The following is a 22,219-nucleotide window of genomic DNA, read 5'->3' on the forward strand; positions in this document are numbered from 1 at the left end:
TACCATAAAAAACAGAAAATTAACAAAAAATATTATTTGGTAGGCATGTGAACGAGTTAATTGAATTTCAGTGCTTTCTTAGGGGAAAAATTGCCTTGGTTCGCGTACAAATTGGTTCACGACCACTTTCCTGGAAAGGATTGTGTTCATGACCCTCAGGCACCACTGTATTTGGATATATCGTACATTGTGTATCGCCTGTGTGGATTTGATGGGAACGTACCTTGCTCCAAGTGATGTTAGGAACTGGATCTCCATTGGCCTGACATGGGATGACCAGGTCTCGACCTACCTCCTGCAGGTACTCAGCACGGGGTGTCACTTTAAATGAGGGCGGGTCCTGTCCACGTAGTTGAGATCAGAAGCAGACAGCAAGTGAGATTCATTCTCTGCAGACCATCATCCAAGAGCTGCTGGAGCAGTTAGGCATACCTGCAGAACCACAGAGGTAGGGTCCGAACGGCCCATCGTCCCATAGCTGTTATAGGCAGTGCAGGTGTAAACGCCCACCGCATTATCATTGGCTGTGGCCACAAACACGGAGCCCTCCGAGTTCACCATCCAGCCCGGGTACTAGGTGGAACAGGAATCGAACTCAGCTGGTGACAACAACAAGACATACTAGCAACAAATAGCCTAGCCAACAGGAAGTAGTTGTCATTTGGTATACCATGTCAAGGTCTAGGACGTCCCCGTCTTTGGTCCAGTTGACGTAGAGCATTGGGGGCTCCGCTTGCACTGGGCAGGAAATGACCCCTCCCATCCCTGCGGGCAGGTAGGTCTCCCTAGGCATCCGTACCACCTGGGCAGGGTCTACAGGGAAGCGAAAGTGGAAGAGTAAATCAAACAGGAATGTTCATATTATAGGTGCACAATCATAGAATGGGTTTTATGATGATAATTTTACTTTTTTGCCATTTATACAAGTTCGAGTACAGTTACATCCTTTCATTTTCACACATCCCATTTAACGCACCAATGAGAGCAATGCTTGGGGCCAAAAATGGAGGGTCAGCAAGTTATCCATTTACCCCTGGAGCAATATTTGGGGCTAAGGGCTTTGCTATTAAGACCCTACTGGGTACAGGTAGACAGCCCAGTCCCACAAAGCCACACTCTGTCCATTCTTACAGGAAAGGCAATGAACATACCCTAGAAAATTTCTGTGTGTATAGTGCGGGTTTGTGTGTGTGAGTGTGTATCCTGTGATGTACCGGTATCCAGGGATTACCCTGCGTCATGCCCTGTAGTAGCCGAGATAAGCTTCAGACTCACCACAGCCCTGCGCTGGTTAAATGGTTAATGGCAGATGGGTGGATGGATGAACCTCTGTTGTAAGATACCTGCTTTGCTTTGAGGGCCGATAACAAAGACTGCGAAGTTTGAGTCTGTGGATAGACAGAATGTAGCTAGACTGCAAACCACACGCTCACACATTTACACACTGACGTGCAGTTACACATATACAACCTCACTTACGCTTCACAGTGAGATAGGCTGAGGCAGAGGGCGGAACCAGGAGCCCATTGCTGGGCGTACAGGTGTAGTTCCCAGCATCTTCTGGGACCAGGTTGGGGATAAGGAGGGATCCATCCACTAGGACCTTCACACGGGACTTCAGAGACCTGAGGACAAAGACTGAACCTCTCAGTATTACATTACAGAGTGTAATAAAAGCTTTGTCACCCATGAAAGAGAAACGACAGTGTCAACCAAGCTTATAACACAAACTCACTGTCTCTTTCCACCTTTAAAGCATAGGTGAGTCATGATTCCCATATGGGATCAGAAGCGTGCTACGGAAGATGGTGGAAGCACCGATTACGCCCAGCATTGCATTGGTTCTGGGTTTTTTGCCTCAAGGTCAGCCATTGAGGAGATGGCCAGAAGCGATACAGCCAGCCATGCGGAGAAGCCCATTTGCAGCTGCGTGCTAGAACTCGCCGATACTCACTGCCAGTGATAGACATTCTCTCCCTCCTTGGCCCACACATATGACAGGTTGGCTGGGTACGCCTCCGCTTGGCACCGCAGCGCGGCGTCTTGGGACATGTTACGAATGGTGTCTTCCGGGGGAGTGATAATGATGGGAGGGCCTAATTAGGAGCGGGGAGACAGACAGCAAATGTTAGCATTATCATTCGGGCTTTTAGCTGCCATCTGTTATAGATGCTCTGTCACTGGCGCTATATCGATAAAAACAGTGCATCCAACATTGTTAACCAGTTGGCTAACCTAAAATGTGATACCAAACACCGCCTCTAGATGGAGCACTGAGCATTTCTCCAAATCCACAAAAAACTTTGAAGTCTTCTAAGAGCACAATGCAAGCACTGTCTCCTACTAATCTCTGTAAGCAGATGGTCAGTTTAGTTGAGTGTGAATTAGGACGTTTTTTTTTGAAGAAGAGTGTGTTCTTCTTGAGGTAATTTCAGTCCCAATTGAATATATTACCTCCACCGGAGACATTAATTTAAGTTTCCTTATGCCTCCTGGATGCAGGAGGATGGGCTACGTACCTTTTATTAGAAGCTGTGTATTGTGAGTCAAATTTCCTTCTGAGTTGTAGACGTGACATTTATACATTCCTGCCATCTCCCTAGTCACGGGGGCTAACGACAAACTACCATTGAACATCTGTGAGGCACAAAGGGAAAAAAAAGACAAAAAGACATGATAAATTATCACAGAGCACAATGCTCATTTAGCTAAATGCAGAAACCATTACCAGCAAAAAATTGCCTAAAAAGCTAAAGCAATGAAGCCTCATAACAATTATGAAGTCATACTTCTACTATTGTTTTTTGTTGCACTGCTCTGTAAACAACTGTAGATTGATTAAATTATTTAAATTATTTAAACATTGTAATGTAATATAAACATTATGGGAGCTATAAAATAGACAGCAGGGTGTTCACTCCATGATTAACTTGGTCTTATGAATGCGCTTCCATCACTTGTGCTTAATAATGGATCATCCAGCTCAGAATTCCCCAACATCACCCAGTTGACGAATGGGCACCCCCACCTCAAGCCCGTATTGTCTTTCAACCGGAGTACCATCTTTTTCCCAGGTTACAGTTGGCCGAGGGTTGCCATGGGCACTGCACGTGAGCATCAAAGAATCACCTTGCAGGACCTCCAGGAAAAGGGGCGGAGTTCTGACGAAGACAGGTGGAGCTGTGGCAGGGAAGACAGACTGAGACTTTAAAAAACAGGATGCCATCGAGAAACATCCCAAAGAACAGCAGCCGAATAATTAAAGCATTTGTAAGTTTATGGAGCAGTGGCATTTAGCTAAATTTAGCTTTTAAGTAAAGTTACCATTTAGCTAAATTTAGCATTTAGACAAAATTAACATTCAGCTAAAATTAGCGTTTAGCTAAATTTTGCATTTTCATTTAGAGTGACATCACAAAACATCTCAAAGAATGGCAGAATGATGGTTAAAGTTACATGTGACAAGGTGCATGCAGCAGTTGAATTTAGCATTTCATTTCTAGATCTTGGAAATCAAATCCCACTATTCCTTGTGATGATCAGTGACATAAAAAATAGTTTATTCCTCACAAAATTTAAATTATATCAAAATATAGGTGGGTAAGGATTCCCCCTTTGGGTGTTTCTAAATCGTCCACTTTCCATGTGAGTGTGCCAGGAAGTGCGAGTGTGACAGACTGGCATCTCATCCAGATGGGGTCTTGGTTCTCGGCTCATCAAGAATGATAAGAAGTTATGGAAGACGGATGACTGTCAGAATACGTTACAGTGTGACATGCAGTTAACTTAATTTTTTTCTTTAATTAAAATGCCTTTCGTACCAGTATATTTTAACTGCAACAATCAAATAAATAAATTCAGTATAAATTGACCGTGTTTAAAAATGTGTGTGTTATTTGCCATTTGATGTACTATAAGTGCTATAATGTCCGTAAAACATCAGAAGTAATAAGGGTGTCATGAAATAATGTTATATTCTAATTACTACCTCAGAAATTATCACTATTGCCATTAGTTTGCTCATACCATAAAAATAAAGAATTCATCTAGCCATTTATTGCCATTCATTCGGTGCTCCACTGCCCACCCCCCGGCATTGTTTACTTAAGGAAATGTGACCAGTAATATGGTGGGTATGGACAGTAGGATCAGAGAAAGATAAAAGATTGGCCAAGTGCACACCTTCCGATTTTCTAAAAACGTCATTTCTCAATGACGTATGATAGTGACACTTTTTGGGAAAACAAAGGCATGGCTTGGTCTGGATTGCAGAAGCACATGTAACTCAACAAGTATTCTATGGTGTTATCGTTTGGTAGAGGGACAGAGTTACAATTTATGTGTATTCCCAGGGAGTTGAACCAAATACACATAAATTGTAACCCTTCCCTCCACTAGAAGTCATTCTGGATAAAAGTGTCAGAAAAAATGAACTAAAACTAAAGTATGCTTGGATGCTAAGTCGTCTGTGAACTAAAGTACCTTCCTTTTGTATCTCCCTGAACAAAAACATAAACAATGCAGGAGTCAGTCAGCCTGGACTGAAGAAGAGCGGGTGGAGTTACTTGTATTCAAAGTCTAATACTTGCATGGGCTTAACTCCTTACTCTAATTCCATTACATCAAAGCTCAAGCTAACCAGCTGCCCCTGTCCCGCTCAGACCCAGGCAGGTAATGTAAAAGATTCTGAGACTTGGCAGCTTATGAGGATGTGCACCTGAACACAAGTGCCACTTGAAACGTGATCTTACACCGGTAGCTAAATACAGACTGACGTGTTGTGGGCCCAGAGCCAGCCTGTTTATAACTGAGCAACGGGGCATGAGCATGTGATGTGGGGGTCTGTGAAAGGACAGCAGTGCAGTTCCATGTCTTTTAACTTTGTGTCTGTACTGCACATGTTCATGTATAATTGAGTTTGTGTACTTTTACACAGAAGCATGATGTCAGCTTTCTGCTCTCCACCCCAACCATCACCACGCAGATGGTCACTCTAGAACTGTGTTTCCCAATCTGGTCCACGGGGACCCCCAGATAGTCCATGTCCCCCCCACCCCACCCCAACAGTTCCTTGCCACATTTTTGCTCTACAAGAATCCTGCTTAGGCTCCACCACAGACTCTGAACAGGGTCACCTGACTCCATCACATGACTTGCCGGAGACTGGCAGCCACGTGGGCCTGTCTCCGAGCGTGTCTGCACCCCTGGCTCTGTCAGAAGCACTGACAGGAGCACTGACAGCTGTCTGCGGCAGAGCACAGCGGGCATTGACTGTGCCAGCGTGCAAGCGGTGCCAAAACAGAATGGATTATGCAATACCTCCTGATAGGCTGCAACAGGACTCCCTGTCTAGTTCAGCACAACAAAGGCACCAGGTATGCCAGTCTGGCTATGGGAGATCGAGGAAAGGTGCTTTAGCTGTCCTGTTCCTCTGTTGGGTGTAGTATAGAAACTGTCTTCCCTACAGTTTTCTGAAAGCGCGAATCATAGAGGATGAAAGGGGAAAAAATGGCTGGTTTAATTTTCACAGGTGCTGCTGCTGCATAGCCAGCGTTTTGCCCAAAAAAGGCTTTACAATTTCAACCATTCGTATAGCTGTTTATTTTCTGGGGCAATTCTGTACGCAGTAGGTTCTAGGCTCCTTGTGAGCCTGACCTGGATAAACGGTTGGAATATGGACAGATGGGTGGAATTCAGTACTTGTAACTACTACGCTACCTGTTGTTATAAAATCTGAACTGCAGTAGTGAAATATTCTTGCAGTTAAAATGTCCATCCATCCATCCATTTATCCCTATAATGTTACCAGGCCCAGGGGAAGTTGGCAGCAAGCTGAGAGGTTTCTACTTGGGAGTTTTTGGTTCCACCAGGGGCATTTCTAGCTATTGAAAAAAATGAGGGTCTTAGTCAAGTTTACCCGGGGCTTGACTTTTTTCTTTGATGCAGCATAATTAGCATTGGGGCTAAAATACTCAGGGCTGGGCTTAAAATATTAGGGGCCATAACCCCAAGTGATCCTCTTTATCTCTCTCTATCCCTCTCTTTCTTTCTTCTCTTAACTTTGTCTGTATCTACTGTATGTATGACAGCCATTGAAAATGAGTGACAGATTCCCTGTATGTGTGAACATGCTTGGCCAGATAAACCTGATTCTGACTCTGATCACGGTCGCTGTATTTGCTGAAGGCCTGGGCTGGATGCGCACCTGTGATGGAGAGGAAGGTCCAGGTGCCGTTGCGGAACTCGTCTGTGGCTCGATCCAGCATCAGGATGCGGCACTCGAACCAGCCCTCGTCCTCCAGGCGCAGGTCCTGCACCAGCAGCGAGGCCCCGCGGCTCAGTGCCACCCGGCCTGGGGGGGGAGCAGAGGAGGCAGCGATTAGCAACCCGAACCCGCAAGCTCGGGGGGGGGGCGGGTGTCTGTATCATAACATGGAAGTTCTCTGAGATGTCTTTCTTTTTCAAAGCATTGAGTAGATTAGGGGACCCAAACTACCTATCCGGTAGGAGGCTTTGCAGCATCAGACCAATGACGACCAGATTCAAGTGCAGTATCGTCTCCCCCAAGCTGCTGTTCATATCACGAACAGCTTAGCTGTACTGCTGGAATATAACAGTAGTCTGCACTTTATGTGAATGTGTCTGTGAGTTATTCATCTTCAAAGAGTCTATTGTCTATCCTTTATTTGTATACCGTTGTTCTCTATACTGGGTGTGGCTGATTAAGTAAGTATTTCATTGCACTTGTTGCACATAGCCAATAAATCACACTGAATCCTGAAGTCTGAAGACATGTTGCTGAAATGTCTAATGATTACATATATGAGACTGTCATGCTGACCTGTTTTCTGCACACTCCCTAGAATTTTCTAGACCCTCTGAAATCAGCCATAAACCACTGTGGACCACATGCAAAGTAAAACAAAAATAAGAATGTAATTAACGAAGAGACTGCACAGTGAAATAGAGGGGAAACACATTCCTGACTTAAGCTGTGTTTTGTCTGATTATATATATCAGTAGAGCTCTGTTTACAGGGGATTTGAGTGCACAGTGCCGGAAGGCACTTAGCTCTGAAGATCTGACAGCCCTAATCGAATATGTGGAAAGGCTAGGCCCAGAAACCAAACAGTTGTATTCTGAAATTTATATTGTAAAAAAAACTTTCAAATGCAGTTGTATTGGTTCAACTGTTTCTGGCAACAGACCAATCAACATTGAAAAAGCTTCACAGTTTCATCAGCAGAATGAGTGGCTATACCAGGGTATGACCAGAAACACGGACAAAGAGGATGAACCTACAGAGACTGAGGATTCCAGGCTACCTGAATTTTTACCCCGTTTACTTCTTGAAGGTGCAATTCCATGGTGTAAGTGGTGTCATTTTGACACCGTAATAATGTTGGCTCTGTTTTTGATGGTGCAGCTGTTTATTTTTCAGAAGAGATGGTAACCTAGAATTGGTACCGAAGCAGCGTATGAAAGTAAAAATCATGGTGGTTTGAGTGGCTTATAAATGCCACACTAAAACCTGTGAGTTCATAACCAGTCTGGTCTCACAAGTATGTGAGTCACATGACCCTCCAGCACCACCGAAGTGCCTCTTTCCATCCGAGCGTCTGGCTACCCAGCAATTTAGAGTGCAGATTACGTCTGGCTGTCTCCTTTTTCTTCTTCAGAACTCTGCTGTTTCAGAACTGAAAGTGAAAAGCTAAACCTGCATGCATGTAAATACCTGAATGAATCAAATAAAGACAACTGCATTTAATATATAATATCATAAAAGTCAACTTGTAGGCACTTACAGATGCATCTTACATGTCAGACACTGCAAGAGCCTAAATTTGAAATCATACAACCAACAGTGTTGTGGATCAGAACACTATGTATGAGATAAATGTCCATTAATTGTTCACATTACAATTGTGACATATTCAGTGTTTAGATTCATAAGACTCTATCAGGCTGTTTCAATGGAAGGGAAAACTTTAATATATATTTCAGGATTAATTCTACCTGTTGTTTTACAAAAAATGACAAACAAGAATTTATGTGAAATGATGTGATCTTACCTCATACACATACAATAGTGGCCAAAATTGTCGAAACACTTCTAATTATTAGAGGTTGCAGAACTTAGTTCAGCTGTTGCTCCAGTTACTTAATTAATGGTCCAGTGTATGATTTTTAGAAATATCTCTCACGCTCTTTTTCGGGCAGTGGTGGCTTAATGGTTCGGGAAGCACAGTCATAATTGAAAAACTGCAGGTTCGAATCCCCGACCAGCAAGGAACCACTGAGGTTCCCTGAGCAAGGTACCGCCCCCAAGCACTGCTCCCCAGGCGCTGAATTAGCTGCCCCCTGCTATGTCACATAAGGGTCAAATGCAGGGAACACATTTCGTTGTTGTGCACTGTGTGCTGTGGTGTGTCAACAATGACAATTAATCACTAGAATTCTAAATAAGTAACTGGAACAAAGTTCTGCAATCTCTAAAAATTGGAGGCGTTTCCACAATTTTGGCCACTAGTGTGTACGGATAAGACCACACACTTACATGCACACACTCATGGGCACCATAGCCCTCAAGATGAGTTCCTCATGACAGAGGGCAAGAATCTGCATTCTTACTCATATTTGAATGTAAACAGGTTGTGTGGCGCCTCCCTATCCCTCCCTATCCCTCCCAATCCCTCCCGATCCCTCTCCATCTCTCCGGCTCCCTTACACACAAACCACACACTAACCCTTCTTCTCTTCCCATTCTTCTCCGTACAACTTCTTGGGCTTTGAAATCTGATCTCCTGGTTGCTTGGTGACTGAGCGACAACCTAGCCCCCCCCCCCCCGCCAACCCCAGCCGGTTCCGGCGTTCTTTCTCTTCTGTTCCATGGAACCCCTTTTAAATGCTGCCGGTTTAAACTAAAGGAAAGTGCATTTTATGAAAAGGGCCCAAGACGCATGTCAGCTACAGCAGCCCATAGGAAAGGCACACCAAGGTTAACAAGCATCCGCAGCTTTCAAACTTTGCCAAAGTGGCTGTTGCCTGATGTTGTAATATCCCACATATTCACGCTCCAGGTTCATAATACAAGCATTCTAGCCTTCAATTAAATAAAAGGTAAAAAGGAGCAAATAAGTAACTATCTTTAATTGCTTAGCGGAAAAAAAAATCTTTGTACTTTCAGGTTGATTTAGTGTCAGAAGAGATCAAAGCAGACTACAGTAATAAATCCATTCAGCTGTCTAGGAGGTCCTCTCTGAGACCGGCAGCTGCTGACGGCTGAGGAAGTCTTAAAATTCATTTCTCAAACTCCTATCCCAAGGGCTCCGTGAAATAGCAGGCACAGACTGAATGAAAGGCCCAGCGACTAACAATTTACCCGACATCACAAGAGCCGGTTCCCAGGCTGCTGGCCGTAGTTAACGGTTATACGGCATGCCCGGGTTATTAGCTATGGATGGGCCCCGTCCTAACAGGCCCACGGAAGCGAGTGATCGTGGGAAGATGATTGCGCGGTAATCCAGAAGATGCACGAGGGTAGTGATGTGCACAGACGCGGCAACAGGTGTGACGAGGGCAGTTTTCCCGCCATGTGGGGTCTACGGATTATCCTCAGTTAAACTCTACGTTGTGGGTGATTACAGAGAAGAAACAGTCACATTACTGGAATTACAGGAGCTACAGTCACTTATTGATTATAAATTCTTTTTAGCAACAGTTAAGAATATACATACACACAGATTACACACACACACCCGTCCATGGGTGAACTATGAAGTAATTTAATTTCCCTACAGGACTCTTAACCCTGTCCCTTCCTCTATGATCCCCCACCCCTGTCCCCCAGCTGCCTACCCATCCAGACTACACCCCACCCGCCCCTGGCCGACCAACTTAATTCTCTCATGTTACCATAGCAATGACACCAAAAATTCCCTCTACTGAAGGTCTGAATTTGAATCCAGTTGCTGTAGAAACACCCTGGGACAAAACATAGGGAGGGCAATGTGTGCCCTTGTTGTGATTTGAAAAATTACAGACTGAGAAAAAAAAAAACATGTTTTGATTTGAATAATGGCAAAACACATGCTTAGGCAGGGAGGGAAGAGAGAGACAGAGAGAGATTGAGAGAGAGAGAGTGGAAGAGATAGGGAATACAGTTTTTTGTTTGAATTTCTGGTCAGACAACGTGAACTGAAAGTGGCAGGTTTGTCTGGATTTAAATGTGGCATCTCCAAAATGCCTCCGGCAACATCCTGGAAAGATGTTCCAGATAATTCAATCAAAAGAAGAACAATAATTAACTGAATCTGGCTCCAAAAAAGATTTTCTCTTTCGCTCATTTTTGGGGTGGTGGCTGCATCAGAATAGTTTTTTTTTTTTTTTTTACCCCTCTTTGATTCTTCCACGGTACTTTACAAAGGAAAAAAATTACACTCACCTGAGAACATCAACCCAGACACCCCCCCCCCCCCACCCTTAAGCTTAACCCAATTCAGCAACAGTCACATTTTCATGGCAATTTTTCTGTCATGCAATGAATACCAAGCCAGCTCTGGTAAATTCCTGACATTGCGGTTGGGTCATTGATTGGCCACGCACACCCCAGCAGCCACTAGAATGCTGCATTCCAGGAGGCCTTGGACAGGGTGTGTTCCGATCAATAAAGCATGATCACGCACCCAGAAGCAAGCCGTGACCTTCTCTAACTGAGCTGACCCTACTAGGACACAGAACGCACATCTTCCTTTAGTTCCTTGCCTAATGTGATCTCCTCAAATGGCTAAGGGTTGCTGACCAAAGAGACAATGGAGTATATGTCACCCCTGATTTGCATTAGAGAGTTGGAGACCACGTGCACTTGTGCCTTGGACATAACACACCCAAGCGGGACAGAAAGACAATGAACGGGATGCAATGGCTTAACTGTCCCTGGGAGCTTTTTGCACAGCTCTATCCTGGATGGGGAGGGTGGGCTCTGTTTGGTTTTCTTTGTGTGCTTGATGGAGTGGAGAGGGCACGTGTTCAGCAGATTGATCAACATTAACATCACTTTCTTGCGCTTTTATTGTGTTGTGCCTCCTCTCCTCCCTTCACTTCTAGTACTAAGCAGGCAACCGGAGACGCATCACATTTGCATGTTGATCCTGCAACGTTTCATTCAAGAAGGAAATTTTTCCATTCACTCGAAACGAAACTGCGGGGATTACCTTCTGTTTTCCAGGCGGAGTGGGACCGGTATAGAAATGCCCTCTCGCAGCTCAAAAGTTTGGATGCGCTGGAAAAACACACTCTATGCTCAGAAATAACGCTGGCAGTCTGTGATGGACCGTAGACGGATGGCGCTTTGAAAGGTCCATGCTTTGTTTTTCTTAGTGCTTCCGTATGAGTTTAGGAAGGAGTGGTTGAAGTGCATTGTGGGATGTGTTTTGATTTGAATAGAATCATAAGTCAGAGAGGCCCCTGGCCCAGGATACCCCCCATGCCTAAATATCTCTCTTCAATCTCCCTCTCGTCTAATCAGTTTAACCCTCTTATGAATAGCTCTTTGTCAACCAAAGCTTACTGTTAACGTGTTCTCTCTCACTGCCTCTGCACTCTCTCTCTCTCTCTCTCTGGCCTATTGACCTCTCCCTGCTCAAATGTTATAGTGCTCCTGCGGCCACTAAGAACTGGGATGCCTCTGACCCAACGACGTCTCACATTCAGCCAATCACATGCCACATGGGCGGAGCCCACCGGTGGACATGCTCTAGGAATAAATGGCGTCTGGAAAGGGCATTAGAAGTGGAACATTCCAGTTTGGACTTTTCTTCCATGATTACATTAAGAAAAAAGGAAGAATTTGCCATAATAGAAGTGCTGAGGCATATTTACTGCATCACACAGTATCTTTGTCCCTGTGCTGGTATGAGGTACTGACCGCACACCAATACCAGTTGCTGGCTGACATCTGCAGTGATGTTTCCAGTTGTAAAGTTGAGCAGACTGTGGTCCATGAACTAGCATAAATTCTTAAGATGCCAAATAAAAACAAGGGCCAGCCATACACTACGATTTTAAGCAGCTCCTTCTATATACAAATGTACTTATTACATTTCTGCTAATGTTAAAAGTCCAAAGACAACATCTCCATGTCATTATTTGCTCAATAAACAGCAAATTTCCAAACATTATCACTTCTCTACACTTTAGCCTCCTAACATTCCAGAGAAGAGCTCAGGTGGTGCAGGTATAGTGACCCGCCCCCTATTCTGAAAGGTCACCTGACACCACCCCTCCTTGACTCCGCCTCCCTCTCGGATGCATGTCAAAGGAAGCTGCCTGGTTCTCTTTTCTTTTGTCCTTTGGGGCGTGGGGGGGTGTGTAAGTCAAGGCTTCCCACCTCCCTCTGGCATGGTACGTTGTAATGAATACCCTTTGAGATAGAGACTCCTGGGCTTTGGCAGAAGTTTGGGTTATATTACGTGTGCAGACACTCCTACCTGTGCTGACTGCCCTCATATCCAGTGCGAGCTCCATTATGTCCTTAGGAACACTTGCTTTAAACAAGGGAATTAGAGTTCAGTGGTGCAGTGGTTAGCACTTCTGCATCACACCTCTGGTACCAAGGTCTCCACTAGGGCTCCATGTGTGTGGAGTCTGCATGTTCTCCCCATGTTGTCGTGGGGCTTCCACTGGGTACTCTGGTTTCCCTCCACTGTCCAAAAAATGTGTCAAGGCTGAATGGAGTTACCAAATTGCCTATAGGTGTGTGTGTGTGTGAGTGAATGGTGTGTGAGTGAATGGTGTTTGAGTGAATGGTGTGTGAGTGAACGAGGTGTGTGAGTGAATGGTGTGTGAGTGAATGGTGTTTGAGTGAATGGTGTGTGAGTGAATGGTGTGTGAATGAAATGAGGTGTGAGTGTATGGTGTGTGAGTGAATGGTGTGTGAGTGAATGGTGTGTGAGTGAATGACGTGTGAGTGTATGGTGTGTGAGTGAATGGTGTGTGAGTGTATGGTGTGTGAGTGAATGGTGTGTGAGTGAATGGTGCGTGAGTGTATGGTGTGTGAGTGAATGGCGTGTGACTGTGCCCTGCGATGGGTTGATACCCCATCTTCAATTGTTCCCTGCCTTGCACCCATAGCCTCCAGACCCCTTGTGACCCTAAATAGGATAATCAGTTAAAGAACATGGATGGATGGATGGAGTTGAGAGGGGAAGACATGTGGTGGTGACTAGAAAAGCAGATGGGAAAAGGAGGGAAACAGAAGGAGAAAGAAAGTAGGAGGGAAGAAGAGAAAGAAAATATGAGAGCAGAGAGGTCTGCTGGGAGGCCCCTGAAAGCAGGGGGGTCCGTGACCATTTGATCTGCCTAAAAGGCCAGAGTTCCTCTGACAGCAGAGGTTCCGCTGGCCCCTCCACCGCTGGCCCCTCCCTCGCCAGGGTCCCTGAGGTCCGGGGCTGTTTGCACAGGCTGATGAGATTACGCCTAAAACGGCACGACAGGTCCCGCCATACCCCCCCACCCTGACGCTCCCTCAGAAAGCCAAGGGGGGTGCTGTGAGCTCTGTGGCAGACACACCGGCTGGAGAACCCCCCCAACCCCCCCTACCTGAGCTATAGCGCAGGTCGTCTGCCGATAAAGCAACAGCCATTTCTTACTGTCATCCGGCCAAGACACCACAGACAGAAAGCACGAGGTCCACTAGGCCAAAAACTTCGGTGTGTAACCACATTTTGTCCCAAAAAATTGCAGCGATTTTGGCGCTGAACCAACGAGTGGGATGTCGCCATTCTGGTCCCACATCCGCAGAGTGGCTGTAACGCATTTTTATACACTAATTTGAGGAAATAATTTATCAAAATCGATAGCAGAAGGTTTAGATAGAGGTAAGAAAGAGAATTAGGACAAAACTAAGAAACAGGCAAAAGCATTAACTGAAATGAAGGAAATAGCCACCTTGTGACCAGCATTTCCTAACATCTGCAACATTTTTTGAAGACTGGTAAACAACACCTTCCCTCCACTAGCTTTGCAATATAATATGAGAGTTTTAAATGATAATATCCCTTGTCCTTGGACCACCGGCGCGGCCCATCTGGAGTCTGTCAGACAGTCAGGTCCAGCCCTGCAAACTCTGAATTAACCCAGCCGGGTGCTAACAGGGAAAGGTGAAATTACCGGTGAGACGGTGGGAAGCAGAGAGTACTTGGAGGAAAATGGGATTTCATTATGGGCTGGCCTGGGAGGATGGGGGAAGCGGGGGGATCACTGCCTCTGCAATGGGGCCTGGGGGGCTCTTTGTCTTTTGTTTTCTAGGAGACAATGACAGGATTATGCGGCCCGCACAACCAAATTCTGTTACCCCACACTGCCCCGTCTGCCTCCTTCAGAAAAACGCCTCCTGTTAGTAGGTCACCCTGCAGAATCCCAGACGGTCTCCGAAAGCCCTCAGCAAAACCATGCTCTCTAATCCAGAAACCACAAATGCCCCCCTCCCCCCCCTCCCCCAACTCTGCCACCCTGCCATCACCATAGAAACTTTAAGCCACTCCTACACACTCAAAAAAAAAAAGAAAAAAGAAAAACACTGAGCAAATGTTTGAGTGGGGAACACCCCAACCCCCCCAAATTTAGCCAGGGGGTCTTCCCAAGCACTTCATTGAAAGATAACATGGCCTTTAAGGACCCCCTACATTAAAGGACACTTTATCTGACAAAGAATCTGTTCACTCCTCTGGTCAGAGCCATCTCTGTCATGTAAAATGCCTCTTTTTTATTTCAATGAAAATTGCCAAAACTCTTTATCTATTTGAAATGCTTTTCTTGGATGAAGATTGGAATAGATTGCATTGAACTGAGAGCCCATTTTTGGATGCTACCATGATAAATAAAGACATGTGTGTATGTATTACTCACCTTTGTAATCTGGGTGCACGCGGGGGGTGTATTCTCCAAATTTAATGAGGATGGGAACGTTGTAGCCCAAACGGACCCACTCCACCACATGCAGCGGGAAGGGGTGTTGGGCGGGGCCACTAGCAGAAGGCGGGGCCAGGCTGCAGCCCAGCTCAGAGGCTCCACCCACTCTGCCATGAACCAGCGAGTCAGCACCCTGGGACCTACCTGTGGGGGAAAATGAGTGATTGAGAGCACACAATTTCCAATAGGCCCAATAATAGTTACTACATATCAGCACATCCACAGGAACCTCAAAGGAACAAACTTGAAAAGCAGCAGTTAGAATCGGTAGTTCTTTAAGGGGGTGCCTTCTAGACAGAGGGTTTTGGGTTTGAGCAGATGTGAAGCCTGATGTTTTACATCAAGAACAGAAAGGACGGGGTTTTCTCAGAAACCAGGAACGTCATCAGAAAGTGGTGTGTGCGCAGGCAGCAAACATGTGCTCTCATTTTCTTGGTCGAGTGCCACCTCCCGGGCAGCCAAAAGAAAGAGGACCTGACAGAGAGCACTCCTATATACGTCTGCACTGACTGCTCATTGAGACCTACAGTGTAAATGGTGACAGGGAGGCTTTCTGCTGCTAGCCTGTTAGCGCAAGTGTTCCACCATAATCTGGGCCCCTGCCTTGAGTACCCATTACATGCTAATCCCGGATCAGCAGACCCCGTAGCCCTGTCCCCCAGGGTAGACACATGGCCCGTGGCCCAACCACCATCCACCTCCAAAAAAAACACCATTCAGCAACAGCGTTATACGAAAATCAGACTGATCCAAATCCGGATTTGCCAATTTCCTTTCTTAAGTACTGTAAAGTGTAAGATCCTACTCATGGCCAGTGTTTTCTCCTAATGACAGGGTGCCCCCCCTGCCTTAATACCCCTTGAACCCCCCCTCCCCCAACAATGAGAAGCAGACAGAATGACTCCACAGCTCGGTGTGGCCTGTGTCCACCGGCTGCCAGGACTGAAGCCTTGGATTCTCCCACTGGCTTGTGCATGTATGTGTGTACTGCTCTCCTAAACCACAAAATCTGTTCATTTAAGCAGTGAGGCCAGGCCAAAGACACGTTGCTGTGGCTACTGGCTTTCGATATTAGGTATGAAATATGCAGGCACGGCCTCCAGCGTTGGGTTGCAGCCAGGGTCGAGTGACTTTCATGCTGGTGCTCACCCAGGCCTCTTCCAGCGTCTCGTCGTTTGGCTGTACGCACGTATGGGTCCATGACTGTGCATGTGGCGATGTGACTGTTTATGCTACTATGTGATTCAATGTATCTGTCTGTTTATGACTATATTTTTGAAGGTGTGAACCTGTTACTGAGAGTATGTGTGTTTTGTTTATCGAGGCATATATGTGCGTATATCTCTTCGTCTATGTGAGTGTTTCGCATTTTTACGCATATGTTTTCTTGGATATTCCCATGCGCACACCTGCCTGTTTGCGTGTATTTTTGCCTGCATGTTTACAGCCGAAAGGCTGTTTTTGTCTGCATAGGTGTGTTTTCTGCCACCGTGGCTCGACGTTCAGCTTGCAAGGGCAGGACGGTCTCTCTAATTTCCACCCAGACTGGAGATTAATACTTCTGGAAGCACTGCACACACGGTCTGACTGCCAGCAAATAATCACTTGCAGTTGCTTGTACTCCATGCAGGCTTTCAGTGCTGTGCATTCAGCAGGGGATGAAGCATTGACCAAAGAGCTTTGGGTTCAAATCCAAGTACAATTACGGCCGCAAGGTTCTTGCAAAATGGCACTTGCCCATTAAGAGCCAACGCAATAACCAGCTGTGTAAAATTGTTTAAAGAGAGAAGAAAGAAGGAAGATTAGATGTAGAAATGTTACAAAGGGTTGTGAGACAGAGGGAGGGAAGGAGGGAACGAGGGATGGTGGTGATACTCACGGAGGAGGCAGACCAGGGTAGCAGCCGTCACGCCCAGAAGCCAAAGTCGCCCTGGTCCCATGGCGCTTTCAGACTTCTTCATGCATCGTCCCCGTGCCACCTGCAGGGGTGCGAGACAGAGAGACGTGCGAATCAGTGGGGGGGCACCCGGCATCTCCATGTGCCCACCGGGGGCAGATTGAGAGGCGCACCTTAATTTATCCTGATGTTGAGAGGGCACCCATTTCATACCCTGGCACTCATTTGTGCCAATCACAAGAAGAGGGCAGGAACTGCCTGCGTTCCCATTGGCTCACCCCCAAGATCAGGGGCCAAGGTGGGCGGAGACTGACGTCCCAGAGATGTACAAGGGGACAGGAGGCAAGACGTGCCCGATCATGCCCACCTGTTTGCATGCCATCATTGGCTGATCACAAACAGGTCATAACAGAAAGGGGAGCACATCTTACAGAGCCTCTTGTGTGTTTAGTTTTCATCCCTCTTGACATGTTCTGACATCCAGTAATTCCTGTTTGTTAAGTAAAAACATTTTAACCAAAAAATACATCAGTCTGGGATTCAATGATATGAATCATGTTCCAATAGTGAACTTATCCATCAAAGCATCCAACTTCCAAATGCTTTTCCAGTACAGTCACAATGAGCCAATCCCAGCAATCATGTGCTGGAAACACCTTGGACGGGATGCCAGTACATCACAAAATAACTATTTTTATAATATCAATGTTGTTCAAACTGAGGAAAATCCAAAAGTGCATTTGTGGGCTATATAGTCATGCATCACTTAATGATGGGGATATGTTCACAGATATATGGCGTAACGTGATTTCGTTGCTGTGCAAACCTCCTTACACACCATGCGTAATACAGCATACTATATTACAGTAAACTTTTTTAAGTAGAAAGAGTATGTTGTAAAATAACGATAAAAAGTATAGAATAGTAAATACATAAACCAGTGACATAGTTGCTTATTGTTATCAAGTACATTGTACTGTACATAATTGTACGTGCTATACTTTTATAAGACTGACAGTTTTGTTTACACCAGTTTGTTTTCACCAGCATCAGTATTGAGTCATGCTATGACATCTCGACAGCTTTCAGCTCCATTACGATCTCAGGGAACCACTGTCGTACATGCGGTCCGTCGTTGACTGAAACGTCGCTATGCAGCGAATAGTTCAATGTAGTTAGAGATGAATATTGTATGTTTTTCTTGGTGACCAAACTGGGAAATCCACCACATTCACCAATCACCAGCCACCTCAATGTACAGACCTCTGAGAGCACGGTTACTGACGGCTACATCCAGCAACACAGCATAGAGAAACCAAGCTTTGGGTGTGGGAATCGGTGAGCTTCATGCGATGTGGGGTCTGGCTATAAATGCACATATACTCACAACACAGAAAAGCACTCGTGTATAACTCTGAGAAATGCACCCTCATGCAGAGAAATGCACCTTCGCTACAAGAAGGCAACCGGAACATAAAGGAAGCCGCAGTAAAAGCAGCTCGGTATTGAGTAACACATGTACGAACATGACCCGCATCCTTTAACTACTATTAGCTTCCTGAAGCCTTCTGTCGCACAGCCATAACACCTGTCCAGGTGTGACACGTGAGCTTGCCTGCAGACAAAATTCCCGTCTTGTCCGGTTTCCATGGCGCCAGGACAACCTCTGTAGGCGCTTTTGATGACTGCGGGTGCTGCGGGTGATCCTCCATTTATTACCACTAGACACCAGACTTGGGTTACTACCCGAGGGCTGCACCACACTGCACATCCTGTCCGTCTCCGTATGGTGCCTGGGGACGGATTGAGCACCGAGGGAAAATGGCCTGCAGTCTGTTTCCTTCTTGGGGTCTTGACACTTATTGACAAGGCAGCTGGTGAGCAAAACTCTGAAGACATCTTATGACTGCAGGCAATGTCATTGCGACATCTTACCACCTGCAGTCCAGGAAGATGGACTTCACGAGTTGATCATATTTCAGGCCTTACCATGCCTGGGGAAATCGTCACCTGTCACTCAGGGCACAATCCCGCTTCCATTTCATAGCTGGCATAAGGGAGGGGAGAAAGGGATTCTGGGAAAAATTCCACCAACCAATCGAGTCAGGTTCATTGAAATACTGAAGAATAGGTTAGGAATCATCATGTAACTAATGGAAAGTGAGGATTTTAAACATGGGAATATAGGGATTGTGCTGTCAATGGCTATGAGGGCGGTGATCAGCATTACGGGACACTTGGTGTCTCTGCTGATCTATCCCATGATTAACATGTCAAGAGAACTGGATTATAATCCAAGATTAAAAGATCATAGAAACTGATGTTCTGAGGCAGCCTTAGCCACATGCATAGCTTTATTTCTATACAAACATCAACATACACAATTCATCTCAATTCAATTTTATTTTTACTGCGCATTTTCACATTACATTGTCTGAAAAGCGTTTTACATTATCCCTGCCCAAAAGCCACAGTGAGCAAGCCAGAGGCGACAGTGGCAAGGAAAAACTGCCTAGCAAGAAGAAACCTTGGGAGGGATCAGACTCAAAGGGGGAGCCTGTCCTCCAGGGGCTGGCAGAGGAAGTCAAATGATACACAGAAAAACTGCAGAGCCACCTTCCTAAGGAACAGTGTCTTGTCTTTGTTTTAACACAGAGCAGCCAAAGGTTTCGCAGGTGATCTCCCTCAGTCAACCATCTTCTTTATCTTCACTATGGGGCCAGAATACAACAGCATGAAGTCTCTTTATAGAATTAGCTTCCCTTGGCTAATACGGATTGTACTCAGTGATGCCACCTTTGACCTAGATGTACCTCATACCTGTCAGGCTAAGTCTGTTCCTCCCTGGGCAGCCGATGAGCTTTTGTGGGGAGGCCGTATCTCCACACCCTCCCTCTAATCCCTTTATGGCATCAGTCACTGCGGCCACGAGGGGCCAAACAGACAAGACTCTGGCCTGCACGCCGTCACGGCGCTGACCATGTACCCAATCCAGCTTATCTTTCTGTTTAGCAAACATCTCCATCCACTCTGGGCTGCCAATGTTCAATCACACACAGCTGATATCATCCAACAATTCCATGCGCAAAATCCCAGGGCTTTCCCCAAAGCAACCGAAAGCAGCGTCATCCAGTTACAGAGAACGCTACTCACTCTGCTAACAGAGGCTTAGCAAAGTCCTATGTCTGGACATCCTTTATTAAAATACTGGAATATGTTACGACTTCTTGGAAACCAAGAAGGTATGAATATGTGGTTAGGGCAGGACTGAATGCAATCAGCTGCTGCAAAAAAAAAAGGAACTCAAACTGTTCGTAAACTGCAGCGAACCCGTTCATGGTAGCTGGTTCCCAGGTCATTCCCAGCGGTCAGACTTTTCGTTAATTACCATGCACCCTCCTGTTGACACCGTGGCACAAACAGAACCAGTACGGCACAGCTTGAAGACACACGAAACACCTTAAGACCCATCTGTTCCATTAATTCCTCTACTAGCCAGAAGCCTTTTTACATTCCCGGAATGTTCTTGAACTTCTGGCCCTCAAATAGTTTTAATAGATTCTTGCTTTGCTAGAATTTGTTGCGTAGGTCCTGCTACAGTCCTGCATACATTTGTACCTGGGCATTCACTGGAAGCTCAGCCTAGCTGCACTTCTGCCTAGTTGACAGCATGTATGTTTGCAATGTGCTACTTGCACATTATCTGTGTGAAGGTGATGGCCTGTGATTGTGACACGTATGTTGGGTGGCCTCCCCCAGCCCGAGAGTGTTAAGCAGGCACAGGCAGGGACATAAACAGACCGGGCAGGTAAGCAGCGGCATGACGCTGCAGGTAATCCTGGATGATCCAGCCTGGGGCAGGGGGAACAGGGTGATGGGGAGGGAGGGAATGAGAGGACATGGGAAGGACAGGGAGCTATAAGCTCAGGGCTAGCCGGCCTGCCGCAGAAACAGCACACACACTTAACACGGGGTGTTTCGGTACAGCTACGTTAATCTGAATCGGAATTCACTGTGTTGGCGAGGTACAGCAGCACGTACCCAGAATTTGCCTTGCCAGTATTGGTGCATACATTGAAAGACAACAAAGAACATAAATCAAGAAAATGATTAAAAATAGGAATTAAAAAAATAATTACAATTAAAAGTATTAGCAATCGTGCAAATCAGTACAGATTACAATCAGTTTAATGAGTCCTATAAAAAGGTTAACAGAATGCATCCTGAAATCTAGCTCCTTACCACCTGGATAGATATTACTCAATGCTACTTTTTAAATAACATCTATCTCTCAGTATATAATGTTCCTGGATATATGGAGGTACTCGGCTTAGCTTATGAGACTCGGATGAGAACCGGACCATATGCTCGGCAAATAGCAGCTTTTCCCAGCCAGGCCAGCGCACAGCCCAGCTCAGTGGGTCGTTCCGGTCCCAGCTGCACTCTGACAATTGGTGGGAAACATTTCAATTAAGATTCTCTTCAATCCCTGCACACATGTAGCCCTTCCTAGGGTGACTTCCCACGAAAGCGACATAGACGGAGGCAAAGACACTGCAGGTGATGCAATGGTGCCTGAACAACACAGGCGAGTAAAAAGCATTACTGATATACACATATTGGCATTATGACATAAGAAAAATGGATGTCAATAGGCTGGTAGCCAACATTAAAGCACATTTTAAAATGTCAGGCAGGAGCTGAGTCTAAGATTTGACCCTTGGGGGGGTGGCTAATGCCTAAAGCCTGAGCCGTGATCCAAGGTGAATAGAGAAGAGAGATATGAATTTTCGAGGCTAATAGCCACTGAGACATCCATCGAAATATCCGAGACATGGAACCATCAAGGTAGTCCTACAGGCCCTCCCCCCTCCACCGAGACAAACCCAGGGACCTTCGCCACCCTCCATCACATTATCTCATAAAAGTCAGTATGGTGATATTTCAAAAAGGACATAAACGTTATGACCCAGGATACTGTGGGTGACTTTCAGAACGTCCATACAGAGGGGGGAGTGATAAGGCTGGCCTGTCTGCTGGGAGATGTTGGAGGTTGGGGCAACGCCCCCCCAGGAATCAGAGAAGCCTGACCCTCACGTAAGCCGAGCAAAGCATGCTGGGGCTCCCTAACACTGTGCCATTAATTATCCCATAAGATGCTTCTGTTGTCTAAGATTCGGCGGCTGCTCCCCAAATTGACCCCCCGTAGAGATTAACTTTGACTTCCACGGGGGGGAAGACAATGGAGGAGAGTCGGTGACACGAGACGTCGCAGACGCGTCCACCTGCTGTTCTGCTTTCACCTCCTGAACCCCAGAAAACACTGGGGAAATCCTGGCTTTGCATAAAGCT

At 46.0% G+C, this 22,219-nt stretch overlaps 1 protein-coding gene across 2 annotated transcripts in view; it reads right to left on the minus strand.

Annotated features, from left to right (window-relative positions):
• Window positions 1-22,219, minus strand: part of igsf9b (immunoglobulin superfamily, member 9b) — a 37,053-nt gene that overhangs the window by 11,959 nt on the left and 2,875 nt on the right. For both annotated transcript variants that reach the window (XM_023803321.1, XM_023803319.1), the window contains exons 3-12: window positions 16,850-16,949; window positions 14,908-15,114; window positions 6,206-6,352; window positions 3,029-3,180; window positions 2,520-2,637; window positions 1,955-2,096; window positions 1,480-1,625; window positions 671-813; window positions 433-573; window positions 224-340 (exon numbers count right to left, since the gene is read on the minus strand). In XM_023803321.1, the coding sequence (XP_023659089.1) occupies window positions 224-340; window positions 433-573; window positions 671-813; window positions 1,480-1,625; window positions 1,955-2,096; window positions 2,520-2,637; window positions 3,029-3,180; window positions 6,206-6,352; window positions 14,908-15,114; window positions 16,850-16,931 (1,395 nt within the window). In that variant the 5' untranslated portion in view covers window positions 16,932-16,949. The remainder of the gene's footprint in view (window positions 1-223; window positions 341-432; window positions 574-670; window positions 814-1,479; window positions 1,626-1,954; window positions 2,097-2,519; window positions 2,638-3,028; window positions 3,181-6,205; window positions 6,353-14,907; window positions 15,115-16,849; window positions 16,950-22,219) is intronic.

The sequence above is a fragment of the Paramormyrops kingsleyae genome, chromosome 2 (genome assembly GCF_048594095.1).
Source record: "Paramormyrops kingsleyae isolate MSU_618 chromosome 2, PKINGS_0.4, whole genome shotgun sequence".
In the NCBI taxonomy this organism is placed as follows: Eukaryota; Metazoa; Chordata; class Actinopteri; order Osteoglossiformes; family Mormyridae; genus Paramormyrops; species Paramormyrops kingsleyae.